This window comes from Sapajus apella, unplaced genomic scaffold (assembly GCF_009761245.1).
Source record: "Sapajus apella isolate SASKATOON/1434 unplaced genomic scaffold, GSC_monkey_1.0 scaffold10, whole genome shotgun sequence".
In the NCBI taxonomy this organism is placed as follows: domain Eukaryota; kingdom Metazoa; phylum Chordata; class Mammalia; order Primates; family Cebidae; genus Sapajus; species Sapajus apella.
The window spans coordinates 20,833,602-20,847,317 of record NW_022436950.1 but is presented as its reverse complement, the minus strand read 5'-3'; the positions used below and the strand labels follow the sequence as shown (position 1 = coordinate 20,847,317).

At 48.0% G+C, this 13,716-nt stretch overlaps 1 protein-coding gene across 1 annotated transcript in view; it reads left to right on the top strand.

The window, feature by feature from the left end:
• LOC116551773 (sterol 26-hydroxylase, mitochondrial) overlaps positions 1-5,016 on the top strand; it is a 30,573-nt gene extending 25,557 nt beyond the window's left edge. Inside the window, exons 3-9 of the mRNA XM_032278176.1 lie at positions 2,074-2,273; positions 2,404-2,601; positions 2,776-2,948; positions 3,738-3,904; positions 4,098-4,176; positions 4,263-4,475; positions 4,628-5,016. Of these exons, the coding sequence (XP_032134067.1) occupies positions 2,074-2,273; positions 2,404-2,601; positions 2,776-2,948; positions 3,738-3,904; positions 4,098-4,176; positions 4,263-4,475; positions 4,628-4,747 (1,150 nt within the window). The 3' untranslated portion in view covers positions 4,748-5,016. The remainder of the gene's footprint in view (positions 1-2,073; positions 2,274-2,403; positions 2,602-2,775; positions 2,949-3,737; positions 3,905-4,097; positions 4,177-4,262; positions 4,476-4,627) is intronic.
• Positions 5,017-13,716: the final 8,700 nt, after the last annotated feature.

Genomic DNA, 13,716 nt, shown 5'->3' with positions numbered 1-13,716 from the left:
AGCCAGTTTCCTGAATACATGATATCACATGCATGCATTTAAAAGGTCTTTTGTGAATCTTTGCATCAGATGATTGGGGAAAGAAAACAATTTTGCTAACTCCTAAATTTGGGGTTTTACAATTTTTGTTTTAACATATATATATATATATATATATATATATATATATATTTATCTTGAAACAGAGAGTGACTCTTTGCCAGGCACCAGGCTGGAGTGCAGTGGCGCAATCTCAGCTCACCGCAACCTCCAACTCCCGGGTTCAAGAGATTCTCCTGCCTCAGCCTCCTGAGTAGCTGGGACTACAGGTGTGCGCCACCACGCCCAGCTAATTTTTGTATTTTTAGTAGAGACGGGGTTTCACCATTTTGGCCAGGATGGTTTTGATCTCTTGACCTCGTGATCCACCTGCCTCAGCCTCCCAAAGTACTGGGATTACAGGCGTGAGCCACCGCACCCGGCCAACATATATATTTTAAAAATATCATTTTATGAAGGATTGTTTCCCCAAGTGATATTTTAACAGCCACATTTAAGTTCTGTATATCCAATTCCTACTGTTCAGAGAGTTTTACTTTTGGAACAACCCCAAATCCCAACAAATGGGTCTGTTCTGGTTTTCATTTATTTTTCAGCAACACTTAGTTTATCTTTTTGTAATTTTCCCCTACCATCATAAAGAGAGCACCTGGGGGCAGGGTGTTGAAGGTCATTAAATAAATAATATATATTTTTTTTGAGATGGAGTTTTGCTCTTATGGCCCAGACTGGAGTACAGTGGTGTGATCTCGGCTTACCACAACCTCCACCTCCTGGGTTCAAGAGATTCTCCTGCCTCAGCCTCCCAAGTAGCTGGGATTGCCACTATGCCGAAATAATTTTTGTATTTTTAGTAGAGACAGGGTTTCTCCATGTTTGTCAGGCTAGTCTCGAACTCCCGACCTCAGGTGATTTGCCCGCCTCTGCCTCCCAAAGTGCTGGGATTACAGGCATGAGCCCCTGCGCCTGGCCATAAATAATAATTTTTTAAAATAAAAATATACACTTGAAAAAAACTTTATTGCTTTAAAAAATTCAAAACTAATACTGTAGAAATTCCACTAATAAAATAGTAAGTCTCCCGCCCTTCCACCCCGATGGTATCTTCCTTAGCAGCCAGTGCTGACAGTTTGTTCTGTGTTCACCCCTCTTTATCTAGAAGCATGCAGATATACACGTGGATAGGTAGGATTTTTATCTCCTCTTAAAGTTGGACCATAATGTACTTATTGCTCTACAGCTAGCCTTTAAAAAAATGGACTCATACCCATCTTGCTTAGGAAAGGAAATAGGTTTGAGGAACAGCTAAGAGTGGGGACAGTCCCTGGACACTAAGCTTGCTTATAGGAAGTATATTGCCACTCACATGAGCACCCTTGCCTAACCAGGGAGGGGGCCTGACCGTCTACTGCATGACAGGCAAGAGCCTAGAGCATCAGCCTCGTGGGCGTTCCTCTCCCTCTGACCCACTGAGCCAAGTACAGCATGAAGCCTCAGAACCTGAGCACCTCGGGAACCCTAACTTGCTCCTCCTTTATTCCTCAGCCTCCGCAGCGCCCCTTTATTTTACATATGGAAGAGTCCAGAGTTGTATAATTCTAAGATAATCAGTCAATATTCACTAAGCATTCACCATGTGCCAGGCACTGAGCTAAGCACTTCAATGACGTAAACAACCCTACTGAGATAGGCACTCTTGATTATCCTCATTTTATAGAAAGGGAAACTGAGGCACACAGGAGTTATCTACCTAGGGTCCCTCTGCCAGGAATGGTCAGACCTGTGATTTGACCCTGGGTAGTCTGGTTCTAGATGCCCACCATACCCACTTCCACTTTGCTGTAGCGAGATTCTGAAGTTTTGGGATTCTAAGATTGTCACTTGAGATTTATAATTCTATAATTCTAAATTCTAGGAGTATGGGATTTCCCTTGACCCTGGGGAAGGGGGGGCAGAACATCAGGGTGAGAAGATCTCCCTTAACTGAACCAATATAGTGGCTTATGTTTGTGCTGCTCCTCCCTGACCCTGCAGGGAAGGACACCACTGGTACCAGCTGCGCCAGGCTCTGAACCAGCGGATGCTGAAGCCAGCAGAGGCAGCGCTCTATACAGATGCTTTCAATGAGGTGATTGATGACTTTATGATTCGACTGGATCAGCTGCGGGCGGAGAGCGCTTCGGGGAACCAGGTGTCAGACATGGCTCAACTCTTCTACTACTTTGCCTTCGAAGGTACCCTTGCTGGGAAAGGGGCTGGGGAAGGGAATGGGTCAGGGGGTGTTTGTGCTCCCCCTCCTCAAGAGCTCCTGGATTCAGTATGTCCTGGTTCTGCCTCCTGTGATGGCCTCTGTGCACTACTCAGCTATTTGCTACATCCTGTTCGAAAAACGCATTGGCTGCCTGGAGCGATCCATCCCTGAGGACACCGTGACCTTCGTCAGATCCATTGGGCTCATGTTCCAGAACTCACTCTACGCCACCTTCCTCCCCAAGTGGACTCGCTCCGTGCTGCCTTTCTGGAAGAGATACCTGGATGGTTGGAATGTCATCTTCTCCTTTGGTGAGGAGTCCCAGATGGGGGCCAGGGAAGAGAGATGGGGGTGACCCCGGGTCTGTTCGTCAGTGGTCTCTCCTGGGCCTTTTCCCTCATGCCACCAGTTCTTGGAGAGGCTCTTGGTCCTTGGAGATCATGACGTTTGGCTTTGTCCTTTCCTATTCTCTGTTGCTCTCACAGGGAAGAAGCTGATTGATGAGAAACTCAAGGAAGTGGAGACCCAGCTGCAGGTAGCGGGGCCAGACGGCGTCCAGGTGCCTGGCTACCTGCACTTCCTGCTGACCAGTGGACAGCTCAGCCCTCGGGAGGCCATGGGAAGCCTGCCTGAGCTGCTCATGGCTGGAGTGGACACGGTGTGTGAGTGGGGGGTGGGGGAGGGGTGAGACCAGGGGCCCCCGGCTTCTTTTGCTGTAACATGGATACAGCACTGGAAGGAAAATAGAGGGCTCATTCAGCTTAGCCGAGGTGGGTGGGCAGGGGATGGCCCTTTTGTAAGGGGGATTCCATCTCCTCCTGGAGCCTCCTCACTCTCTCTGACAGCTGGGAAGTTCACCTCACATCTATCCAGCTCTCTTGCTGCCTCACTCTGTCTCCCAGGCTGAAGTGCAGTGACTCGATCTCGGCTCACTGCAACCTCCACCTCCTGGGTTCAAGCGATTCTCCTGCCTCAGCCTCCCGAGTAGCTGGGATTACAGGGGCACACCGTTTTTATTTTATTTTATTTTAGTAGAGATAGGGTTTCACCATATTGGCCAGGCTGGTCTCGACCTCCTGATCTCAAGTGATCCACCCACCTTGGCCTCCCAAAGTGCTGGGATTACAGGTGTGAGCCACCGCGCCTGGCCTGCACCTTCTTTCTTTATGGGTGTCCCATTTCCAGTGCTTTCATCCTGGTGGGTTTCTCTGTGTTGCAGTCCCCTCCTCTTGTGAAGGTGGTACTCCATTGTATTGGCCCTTATTCCACTGTGGATTCATGATTCATGTTTAGTATGGAGGTTGCCATGAACCTTCATCTGTTTTCTTGTTAGGCTTGTGGCAAATTCATTTTCTCACACATTTGGCACACACCCACTCATACACCCTCCCATGACTGGCCTCTTCCTAGAAATCCTCCTCACCTCATCTCCCACTCTATCTCCTAGACATCCAACACGCTGACATGGGCCCTGTACCACCTCTCAAAGCATCCTGAGATCCAGGCGGCCTTGCATCAGGAAGTGGTGGGTGTGGTGCCAGCTGGCCGGGTGCCCCAGCACAAGGACTTTGCCCACATGCCCTTGCTCAAAGCTGTGCTTAAGGAGACTCTGCGGTAGGACGGGATGCCGTTCTGTGGGGCACAGGGCCTGTGTGTGGGGGAGAAATCAGAGGAGGAAATCGGAAGTGAGGACAGGTGGGCTGGGGCTAATGGCGAAGATGAGATGGGAGAGGTAGGGGAGCAGGGGTGGGGCACTTTGTACCCCCTTAAATCCAGAGGCAGACCCTAGACACTCTTTTCCCTGCAGCCTCTACCCTGTGGTCCCCACAAATTCCCGGATTGTAGAAAAGGAAACTGAAGTTGATGGCTTCCTCTTCCCCAAGAACGTGAGTGGGGCTAGAAAGCCTGAGTACCCAGGAGTGCCCCATACCCCCGAAGAGATGCATTCATGCCCCCCAATCTTCCTCTCCAGACCCAATTTGTCTTCTGCCACTACGTGGTGTCCCGGGACCCCGACACCTTCTCTGACCCTGAGAGCTTCCAGCCCCACCGCTGGCTGAGGAACAACCAGCCTGCTACCCTCAGAGTCCAGCACCCATTTGGCTCTGTGCCCTTTGGTTATGGGGTGCGGGCCTGCCTGGGCCGCAGGATTGCAGAGCTGGAAATGCAGCTACTCCTGGCAAGGGTGAGCTGGGAGAGGCCAGAAGGGTGTATGATCAGGAAGAGGGGGAAGAATCCTGGGAGGAGAGGAAGGGAGGCACAGGGTGGGAGTGTGCAGAGCGGGGAGTGGATATTGAACTCACAATCCACCCACCCACATGCGCTCTTTACCCCCAGCTGATCCGGAAGTACCAGGTGGTCCTGGCCCCGGAGACGGGAGAGGTGAAGAGTGTGGCCCGCATTGTCCTGGTTCCCAATAAGAAAGTGGGCCTGCAGTTCCTGCAGAGACAGTGCTGAGCTGAGTCCCCGCCTTGCTGGGGCTTGTCCTGGAGGCTCCAGCCCTGGCATAGTGGTTCCTGGCCGCTGCTGTGTCTCAGACAAGGAAGGAGAGAAAGGGGCCGCCAGCCTCAAGAGGTGGGAGGAACCCCCTGCACTTCTCACAGACCCTGAGCTTTTGCCACTTCTATCATTTTGAGCAACTCCCTCTCAGATAAAAGGCCTCTGCTTTATTGCACTGCTGTCCTTGGGTAGAATATAAAATAAAGGGACTTTTATTTCCTATTGGAGACTTTTGTCATTCTTTTTTGACTACCCGCCGTCTGACGGAATTCCCCTACTCCACTGAGTCATGGCAAGAGGCATAGCCCTCTACTCCAAACTTTGAAGCTGAGAATACCTTTTGCTTTCCCAGACCTCACAGAGAGGGCTTGGTTTCACAGGCACTGGTTGAGGCCACACGGAGCAGGAACTGCAGTGACTCCCAAGCACCCGAGAGTGGCACTGTGTCAGTCAAATTGCAGTTGTAGAGAATAGAAACCAGGCCGGGCGCGGTGGCTCATGCCTATAATCCCAGCACTTTGGGAGGCCAAGGCAGGCGGATCACAAGGTCAGGAGTTCAAGACCAGCCTGACCAACATGGTGAAAGCACATCTCTACTAAAAATACAAAAATTAGCCAAGCGTGGTGGCAGGTGCCTGTAACCCCAGCTACTCGAGAGCCTGAGGCAGAAGAATCACTTGAACGAGGGAGGCTGAGGTTGTAGGGAGCCAAGATCATGCCACTGCACTCCAGCCTGGGCAACAGAGTGAGACTCCATCTCAAAAAAAAAAAAAAAGAAAGAATAGAAACCACCCTCTTTGAACAGAAAGTGCAGAGATACAGGCAATGGGATGCTACAGAAATGATTGTAGGAGCTTGAGGCCAGGCTAGAGTTGACTGTAGCAGGCACTGGCCAGCTTGGGGAGCACCACGTTGGCCAGAATCGGGAGGATGAGGGTGGAGAAGCCACTGCTACAATATTGGCTCCAGAGCTACTCCATGTCAACTAGGTTCAAGTAGGTCTGGGCCAGCAACACAAAGCAAAACAGGTCACGCAGGATGAGCCCCTCCTGCCTCTCAATACCCATGAAGCCAGCAGTAACCGCACTTGGGCCTCCGCGAATGCCTCGCGATTGCTCCTGACAGCAGAAAGGGCAGGGCCTGTACCTCTCTTCCACCTTCCACATCCCTCACATACAGCTGGGAAAAGGAACCTAAGTCCTGCCTGGAGCACTAGCTGCAAGGGAGCCCAGGGATTATAGTTTTTAACTTTCCAACCTCATTAGCACAGGAAGCCCTCTTGAGGGAAAGTGGGTTGCCATTGAGAACCATTGCACCATGACACTAGCCTGGAAATGCAGTGAGTCCCAGCCCCAGTAGTATATTTTGGTGGCATCATAGAAAAAAATGAAGTTCACTTTATTTATTTTTTAGAGACAGGGTTTCACCATATTGGTCAGTCTGGTCTTGAATTCTGATGCTCAGGTGATCCACCCACCTCGGCTTCCCAAAGTGCTGGGATTACAGGTGTGAGCCACTGCACCTGGCCCTCACTTTCTTTTTCAAAAATAATTTTATTTTTTTGAGACAGGGCTTCGTTCTGTCACCCAGGCTGGAGTGCAGTGGTGCCATCTTGGCTCACTGCGTTCTCAACCTGGGTTCAAGCAAGTCTCCCACTTTAGTCTCCTGAGTAGCTGGAACTACAGGCATGCACCACCTCACCCCGCTAATTTTTGTATTTTTTTGGTAGAGATGGGGCTTTGCCATGTTCCCAGGCTGGTCTCGAACTCCCAAGTTCAAGGGATCTGCCTGCCTTGGCGTCCCAAAGTGCTGGGATTACAGGTGTGAGCCACCATACCAACCTAAAGTTCACTTTCTTAGGCCTGTGGGAATTAGGATTTGAAATCATTTAAAAAATGTTGCCATTGCCCTGATTAAAATACTTCAGAACTGCCCTCAGCCTTCAGTCAAGTTCAAAGTTGTTACTGTGGTTCACAAGACTCACTGTGAGCTGGTACCCTGCACCCTGACCGTGGTCACCCTTCACAGCTGAGCCTGAATTCCTTGCATGTCTCTGAGCACATTCTGCTCCTTCCAGCCTCAATGCTTTGTACCTCCTGTCCCCACTCTTGGAACACCCTCTTCCCCAACTGTCATGTCATCACAGAGAGCTTGCTCTTCCTTAGGTTCAGCTCAAATGTCACTGCCTCTGCAGAGCCCTCCCTGACCTCTCGAGCAATCCTGTGTCTGCGCCTTCCTCTCCCCTGCTTACAGAGCTGAGCTCTCAGCATGCTCACTTTGTTAGAGATCTAGCTCTGCCAACCAACTGGGAATACCCTGAAGGGCACAAATCAGGCTCCTTTAATGCTGGATCCCAGTGTCTGTGTCTAGCACCTAGGAGGTGCTTAGTTAATATTTCCTGAGCAAGAGACATGAATAGGGGGAAGGGAAGGGAAGAGAGGGGAGAGGAAAGGAGGGGAAGGGAGGGGATGGAGGGGAAGGGAGGGGAGAGGAGGGAAGGGAAGAGGAGGACACAGAATTTTCTACATTGAGAAGGGAACCCAGCCTGTAATCCCAGCACATTGGGAGGCCCATCAGGGAACCACTTGAGATCAGGAGTTCAAGACCCACCTGGCCAACATGGTGAAACCCTGTATCTATTCAACAACAACAACAACAACAACAACAGTAAAAACTAGCTGGGTGTGGTGGCATGTACTTGTAATCCCAGCTACTAGGGAGGCTGAGGCAGGAGAATCACTTGAGCCCAGGAGGTGGAGGTTGCAGTGAGCCAAGATTGTGCCACTGCACTCCAACCTGGGTGACAGAGCAAGACTCCATCTCAAAAAAAAAAAAAAAAAAAAAAGAAAGAAAGAAAGAAAAGAAGAAAGAGGAACCTAGAGGGAATTGGGAGGAATTCCTGATTATACAGATATGGCTGTCAACCCCTCCTGTGTAGTGCGTCCACCTGTGAGAGCTCCTTACAAATGCAGAGACTGTGGCTGAGCTCTGAGGCTGCCAGGATCTGGGTCACAAGGTCAACCAGAGTGGAATTCTGCCTTCTCCAGTGTGCTGCTCCTTCCAACCAGCACAGCCAAAACAACATGGGCCCCTTAGTCGCTTTGGCAGTGCTTGGGTAAGGGGAGCTCTATGATGAGACTTGGATGGGGGTTTTGTAGCAGTTGTGCAGCACGATGTCAGTGTTCATGGTCTTGCAGCTCAGTGAATGAACTGATCTCACGTGGAAGTCCATGAAGACCTTGTATATCCACACAATGAAATATTATTCACCCAGGAAAAAGTAATCAAGTATTGATTCATGCTACACTATGGATGAACCTTGAAAATATTATGCAGACAGAAAGAAGCCAACAAAAAAGACCATATATTGTATGATTCGATGCATACAATATGTCCAGAATGGGCAAATCTATAGAGACAGAAAGTAGATTTTTGGTTGGCAAGGGTGGAGGGAAGGGAAAATGGGTAGTGACTGTGAATGGGTTTTTTTTGGGGGGGGGTGATGAAGATGTTCTGGAATTAGACAGTGGTCACCACTAATTTTGCCTAACTTTTTGAATATACTAAATATCACTGAATTGTATATTTTGGTTTTTGTTTGTTTTTTGAGGGGGAGTCTCAATCTTTTGGCCAGGCTGGAGTGCAGTGGCGCAATGTTGACTTGCTGCAACCCCAACCTCCAGGTTACAAGCAAAATCTCCCACATCATCCTCCTGAGTAGCTGGGATTACAGGTATGTGCCACTACACCCAGCTACTTTTTGTATTTTTAGTAGAGGTGGGGTTCGGCCAGGCTGGTCCCGAACTCCTGACCTCAAGCGATCCACCCACCTTGGCCTCCCAAAGTCCTGGGATTCCAGGTGTGAGCCACCACATCTGGCCTGAATTGTATATTTCGGAAGGGTGAGTTGTATGGCATATTAACTATATCTCAAGTGAAAGAAATCTGTGAAGATCAGTTTGATAAGATTATTGTAGAAATAAATATCGATGTAATCAATACTTGCAGAAGATTCTTGGGGGTCACTTGCAGAAGATTCTTGGGGGTCACCAGAGGCACCACAGGAAATTCTGAGGCAGCACTGCCTTGTTATGTATCTAGAGGGCCTAAAATCCAACCTCAAATTGGAAATTGGAAATGCAGAGAAGGGGCTAAGCCGATGGGCGGAGTCACAAAGTCCTTGTGAGGCTGTGCTTCCTCACCCTTTGATGCGGTGTAGCCACAGCTTCAGAGACTCCCCACAAAGTTTTTGTCATCAGTGACAGAACACAAGATGTAAGAGCTGAAGAGTTATGAACACAAATGTGAAACGTTGCCTCCTGGAGCTGCCCCTGGAAAGCTCACCAATATGGCATTGGGAGGAAGAGAATCAAAGACTCCCACCCCAAAACAGAGAAAAACGAAATATAGCATGGCCAAAGTAATTTATCTTTATACTTATTTTTTAATCTTTAGAAGATATTTATTGCCATATAGTATACCTAAAGAAAAATGCATTGACCCTAAGGGTACATGAGATTCTTTCACGAATTTCACGTGTACATGCGTACTTTCGCAGGTACATGAAATGACCTCTGTTTATATTCCATCACAATGCCTGGACAAGACTTAATATCCATGAAGAAATCACTTTCTTTGACAGTGATTCATTCAGACACATATGTAATGTCTCTAGGATGGATGAGTCAGTTCCTTCCCCAGCAGTTTTTTCTCTAGAGGGTGAAACACATCAGCCCTGGTTTGAAGGTTGGCACAAAATTCATCAGTGGCCAGTGATGGGCCACAGTTCCAGGGCCCGAGAGTCTCAGGAGCTCAGGGTCCCCAAGTGTCACTGTGAACAGGTGTCACAGTGAGGCTCCCTGAGAGCCAGCCCCAGCCTGCCTCTACAAAGAAAGATCAACATTGGATTAAGGATTGTTGGTTCTGTACAACACATAGACCTTTGGCTCAAAGACCATGCACATCGTGTTACTAATTTGAAATTATTGGCCAAACTTGGATCCATATTTTTGGGCAAAGTCTTAAGGAAACAACTTGTCTTCTTAAACAACAAGGTGGCATTCTTTTTCTTTTTTCTTTTGAGATGCAGTTTCATTCTTGTTGCCCAGGCTGGAGTTCAATGACACAATCTCGGCTCACTGCAACCTCCCACTCCCAGGTTCAAGCGATGCTCCTGCTTCAGCTTCTGGAGTAGCTGGGATTACAGGCGCCTGCCACCACGCCCAGCTAATTTTTTGTATTTTTAGTAGAGATAGGGTTTCACCATGTTGGCCAGGCTGGGACTCAAACTCCTGACCTCAGGCGATATACCCGCCTGGGCCTTCCAAAGTGCTGGGATGACAGACGTGAGCCACTGTGCCTGGCCAAGGCAGCGCTCTTGTAAATAAAAATAAACAGGGTACCCAGTGTTGTGTGGCTATCTACATGCTCAGGTTCTGTGAAAGTTTTAGCTCTGAGTGCATTTTGGCTTGGTAATAGGAGTTTGTTTCCAGGTCATTATTTATGACTCCAGTTTTAATATGCATATCAAATAAAAATTTTGACAGTTGTCATGAAAGGAACATGCAGAATATTGTAATGAACAACACTTCTGCATTTTAGGATGTCTGGGAGAAGGGTGGTGAGAATGGTAATGAGTCATACATCTTCTGTTTCGCCACTATCCTTAGCCATAGTTTCTTGGAGACCTTAAGCATAATTAAATAATAGCTAGAGCCCATCATATGACAAATGATTGACTAGCTATGACGTGGGGCACCCTCATTTCTCAGCCCAGTTTCATGTTCATTGTGTGCTATTAATTATAAGTCTCTAGCATTTATAGAAAATAAATACAGTTACTTAGTTCCCACCCCAAAATGAGGAAATTAGTATCCCTAGGAATGGAGCCCTGGAATCTGCATTTTTTTGAGATGGAGTCTTGCTCTGTTGCTCAGGCTGAAGTGCAATGGCATGATCTCTGCTCACTACAACCTCCACTTCCTGGGTTCAAGCGATTCTCCTGCCTCAGCCTCTAGAGTAGCTGGGATTACAGGCACCTGCCACCACACTGGCTAATTTTTTGCATTTTTAGTAGAGACGAGGTTTCATCATGTTGGCCAGGCTGGTCTCGAACTCCTGATCTCAGGATCTGCTTGCCTTGGGTGGATCCCAAAGTGCTGGGATTACAGGCATGAGCCACCATGCCCAGCTTGGACTCTGCATTTTATAAAGTCACAGTGGCAACTCCGTGACTCTTTTCTAGCAGCCATGATGGCTGCAAGGGCTGGGCTATGACCAGAGGAGGGCTCTGAGACAGGGAGGGTGGCCTGTACCCTCACAGAAGATCCCAAAGAGGAGAACACCTGGATCTTTAGGATGGTGAGTCCAGACAGGTGGAGCGAGGTCTGCTTCCATGAAAGGGAGCTGCTCCCTCCTGCTTCCCTCTGCTTCCATGAGGGAAGCAGGAGGGACAAAGAGTGCTTTCCTTGCTGCTTGTCCCAGCAACGCTGAAGATTCTTCTCATGCACACAGCAGAGCCGCCCAGAAGCATAGCCTCAAAGGACTGACCTGTTACACCATCCCAGAGCTCCAGGCTACCCAGGAGCACTGTCACTGGAGAGATCTTCTCTGGGCCCACACCCAACCATCACGCCACACCGACCTTCTCCCTTGAGCCCAGGACCCTGGACCTTCCCAGGCAGGACCACAGCAGAACCAGCACTGACCCTCAGGTTCTGGCAAAATGTCTAGTGAGAGAACATCTTCATTTATGGTCCAGCCAATTAAGTACACATGCCTTTGCCTTCTCACTTATTGAGGCTGGGGGAAGGGGTCATGTTTTAGAGACAGTGACCTCCCCCTCCTCTGGACAGCCAGACAGGCAGTGGCACATTGCGACAGGAAGGTGATGTAGCAGAAGCGAGCCTTGGCTTCAGAATTTCGAAAACTTGATTCTGAAGGTGGGTGGCAAGAACTCAGGACACTTACAGTGCATTTGGAAGAATATATGAGGGGTTAAAGAATAAAAGCCTCCTCTGTCCCCACTGGTCAAGATTCCATAAGTTGGCAGGGCTTGGGGAGCAAGGTGACTGTTGAAACTTCTGGAATCCTTGAGGAAAGGGCCCTTAGAATTGGGTTGCACCTCAAGAGGGGGAAAGTATGACAAATACTCCAAATAGGTTTGGAGGTGATAAAGGTAGGGAAGTACCGGGTGGAAGTACTGGGTGGAAGTACTGGGTGGAAGTACTGGGTGGAAGTACTGGGTAGAAGTACTGGGTAGAAGAACTAGGCTGGGTGCGGTGGCTCATTCCTGTAATCCCAGCACTTTGGGAGGCCAAGGCAGGCAGATCACAAGGTCAGGAGCTCAAGACCAACCTGGCCGACATGGCAAAACCCTGTCTCTACTAAAAAAACAAAAAACAAACAAACAAACAAAAAACCAGGCGTAGTGGCATGTGCCTGTAATCCCAGCCACTCAGGAGGCTGAGATAGGAGAACTGCTTGAACTTGGGAGGCAGAGGTCGCAGTGAGCCGAGGTCATGCCACTGCGCCCTAGCCTGGGCGACAGAGTGCGATTCTTTCTAAAAAAAAAAAAAAGAACCCGCATGCTTCCTGGGTAGAGACTGGGAAAACAGCAAGCTTGTAGAAAGTAAAAAGTTCCTCTTCAAAGTTTCCCTTCTTGTTAAAGAACAGTAATAATACATATTAGAAATAATAGCCTCGTTTGAAGACTTTCTTCAAAGCTTTCTTGCTTTTTACTTGTAACTCTTTGTTAAGCCCTATCCTATGTAGCTGTTAGATATAAAAGAATAAGACTGGTAGTTTAACCAAGATATTTGTGCTAGACATGCTCACAGACACATAGTACATTCTGTGCCCTTGTACTTTAATCAAGATATTTATGTTATTACTTTTCTAAGTCCTTTTGCAAGCAACTTCCTCTCCCTTATTGAGACTTCCTCTTTTTCTTTGTTTTCCATTGCCTTTACCTATTTAGAAAAGTTTTAAGTTGTTAGCCAATCAAGTTTAGTTTAGATTGTGGAGTCTGGCTCCAACCAACAGAGATCAGACACAGCAGTAAAGACCCAATGCATAAAGAATAAATATGCCTGCCTTTCCTTTGTTCATTGTACTCTCATGGCAAGATGGCTGATGAGCAATATCCTTTCTGCAGAAAGTAAAATTGCCTTGCTAAGAAAACTTTTTGTCTAAATACTAATTTTTCCTTACAGTACCTAAGAACAAGCATTCTGTCTCTAACAAAGCCACAGAGCAGAACAAGGGACTTGGCTGATATCTTAGCAGTTGGCCTAGAACAGAATCACCGAGCTTCCTGAAGCCAGAGGGTGTGTAGGGCCAGGAGCTAGAATGTGCCACATGCCCCAAGCACAGGCCCCCAAAGAGGCTTTGTGGGAATGAAGGAGCCCCTGGCAGACCATGCATGACCAACTGATGACCAGATAGGGATGGGGATGTTCCAGCAGGTGCTGGCATGGACGAATGATGATGGCTGAGGAAGAGAGTCTTACACCACTTAAAGCCTCCCAGACCCCACCGAGCTTAGCCCCAGAAGAAGGTCGGGGGAAACTCTGAATTGACTGAGATTAATTTCTACCATCTGGTGAAATGGGGTTCCTAATAGAAATTACATTTGGTGTTAGAAAAATAAAGTTATGCTTCTTGCAGATTAGAGTTTGTAGGCTGAGTTGTACCTATTATATAAATAATAAATTAATATTTTCTTTACAATTTTCTTGTAAATAAAAGAGAAAAAAGCAATTTCAGTAGAATAGTACTGCATGCAAGAGAAATGCCACTTTCAATTTTTGTCAATTTTCCTTCTTGTCTCTGAATTCAGAAAGCACAAGGCTCGTGCCACAAGTTCACGTCAAATGACTGCAGCATTTTGAGTGAAACCTATAAAATCTAAGTTCATGGATTGTTCC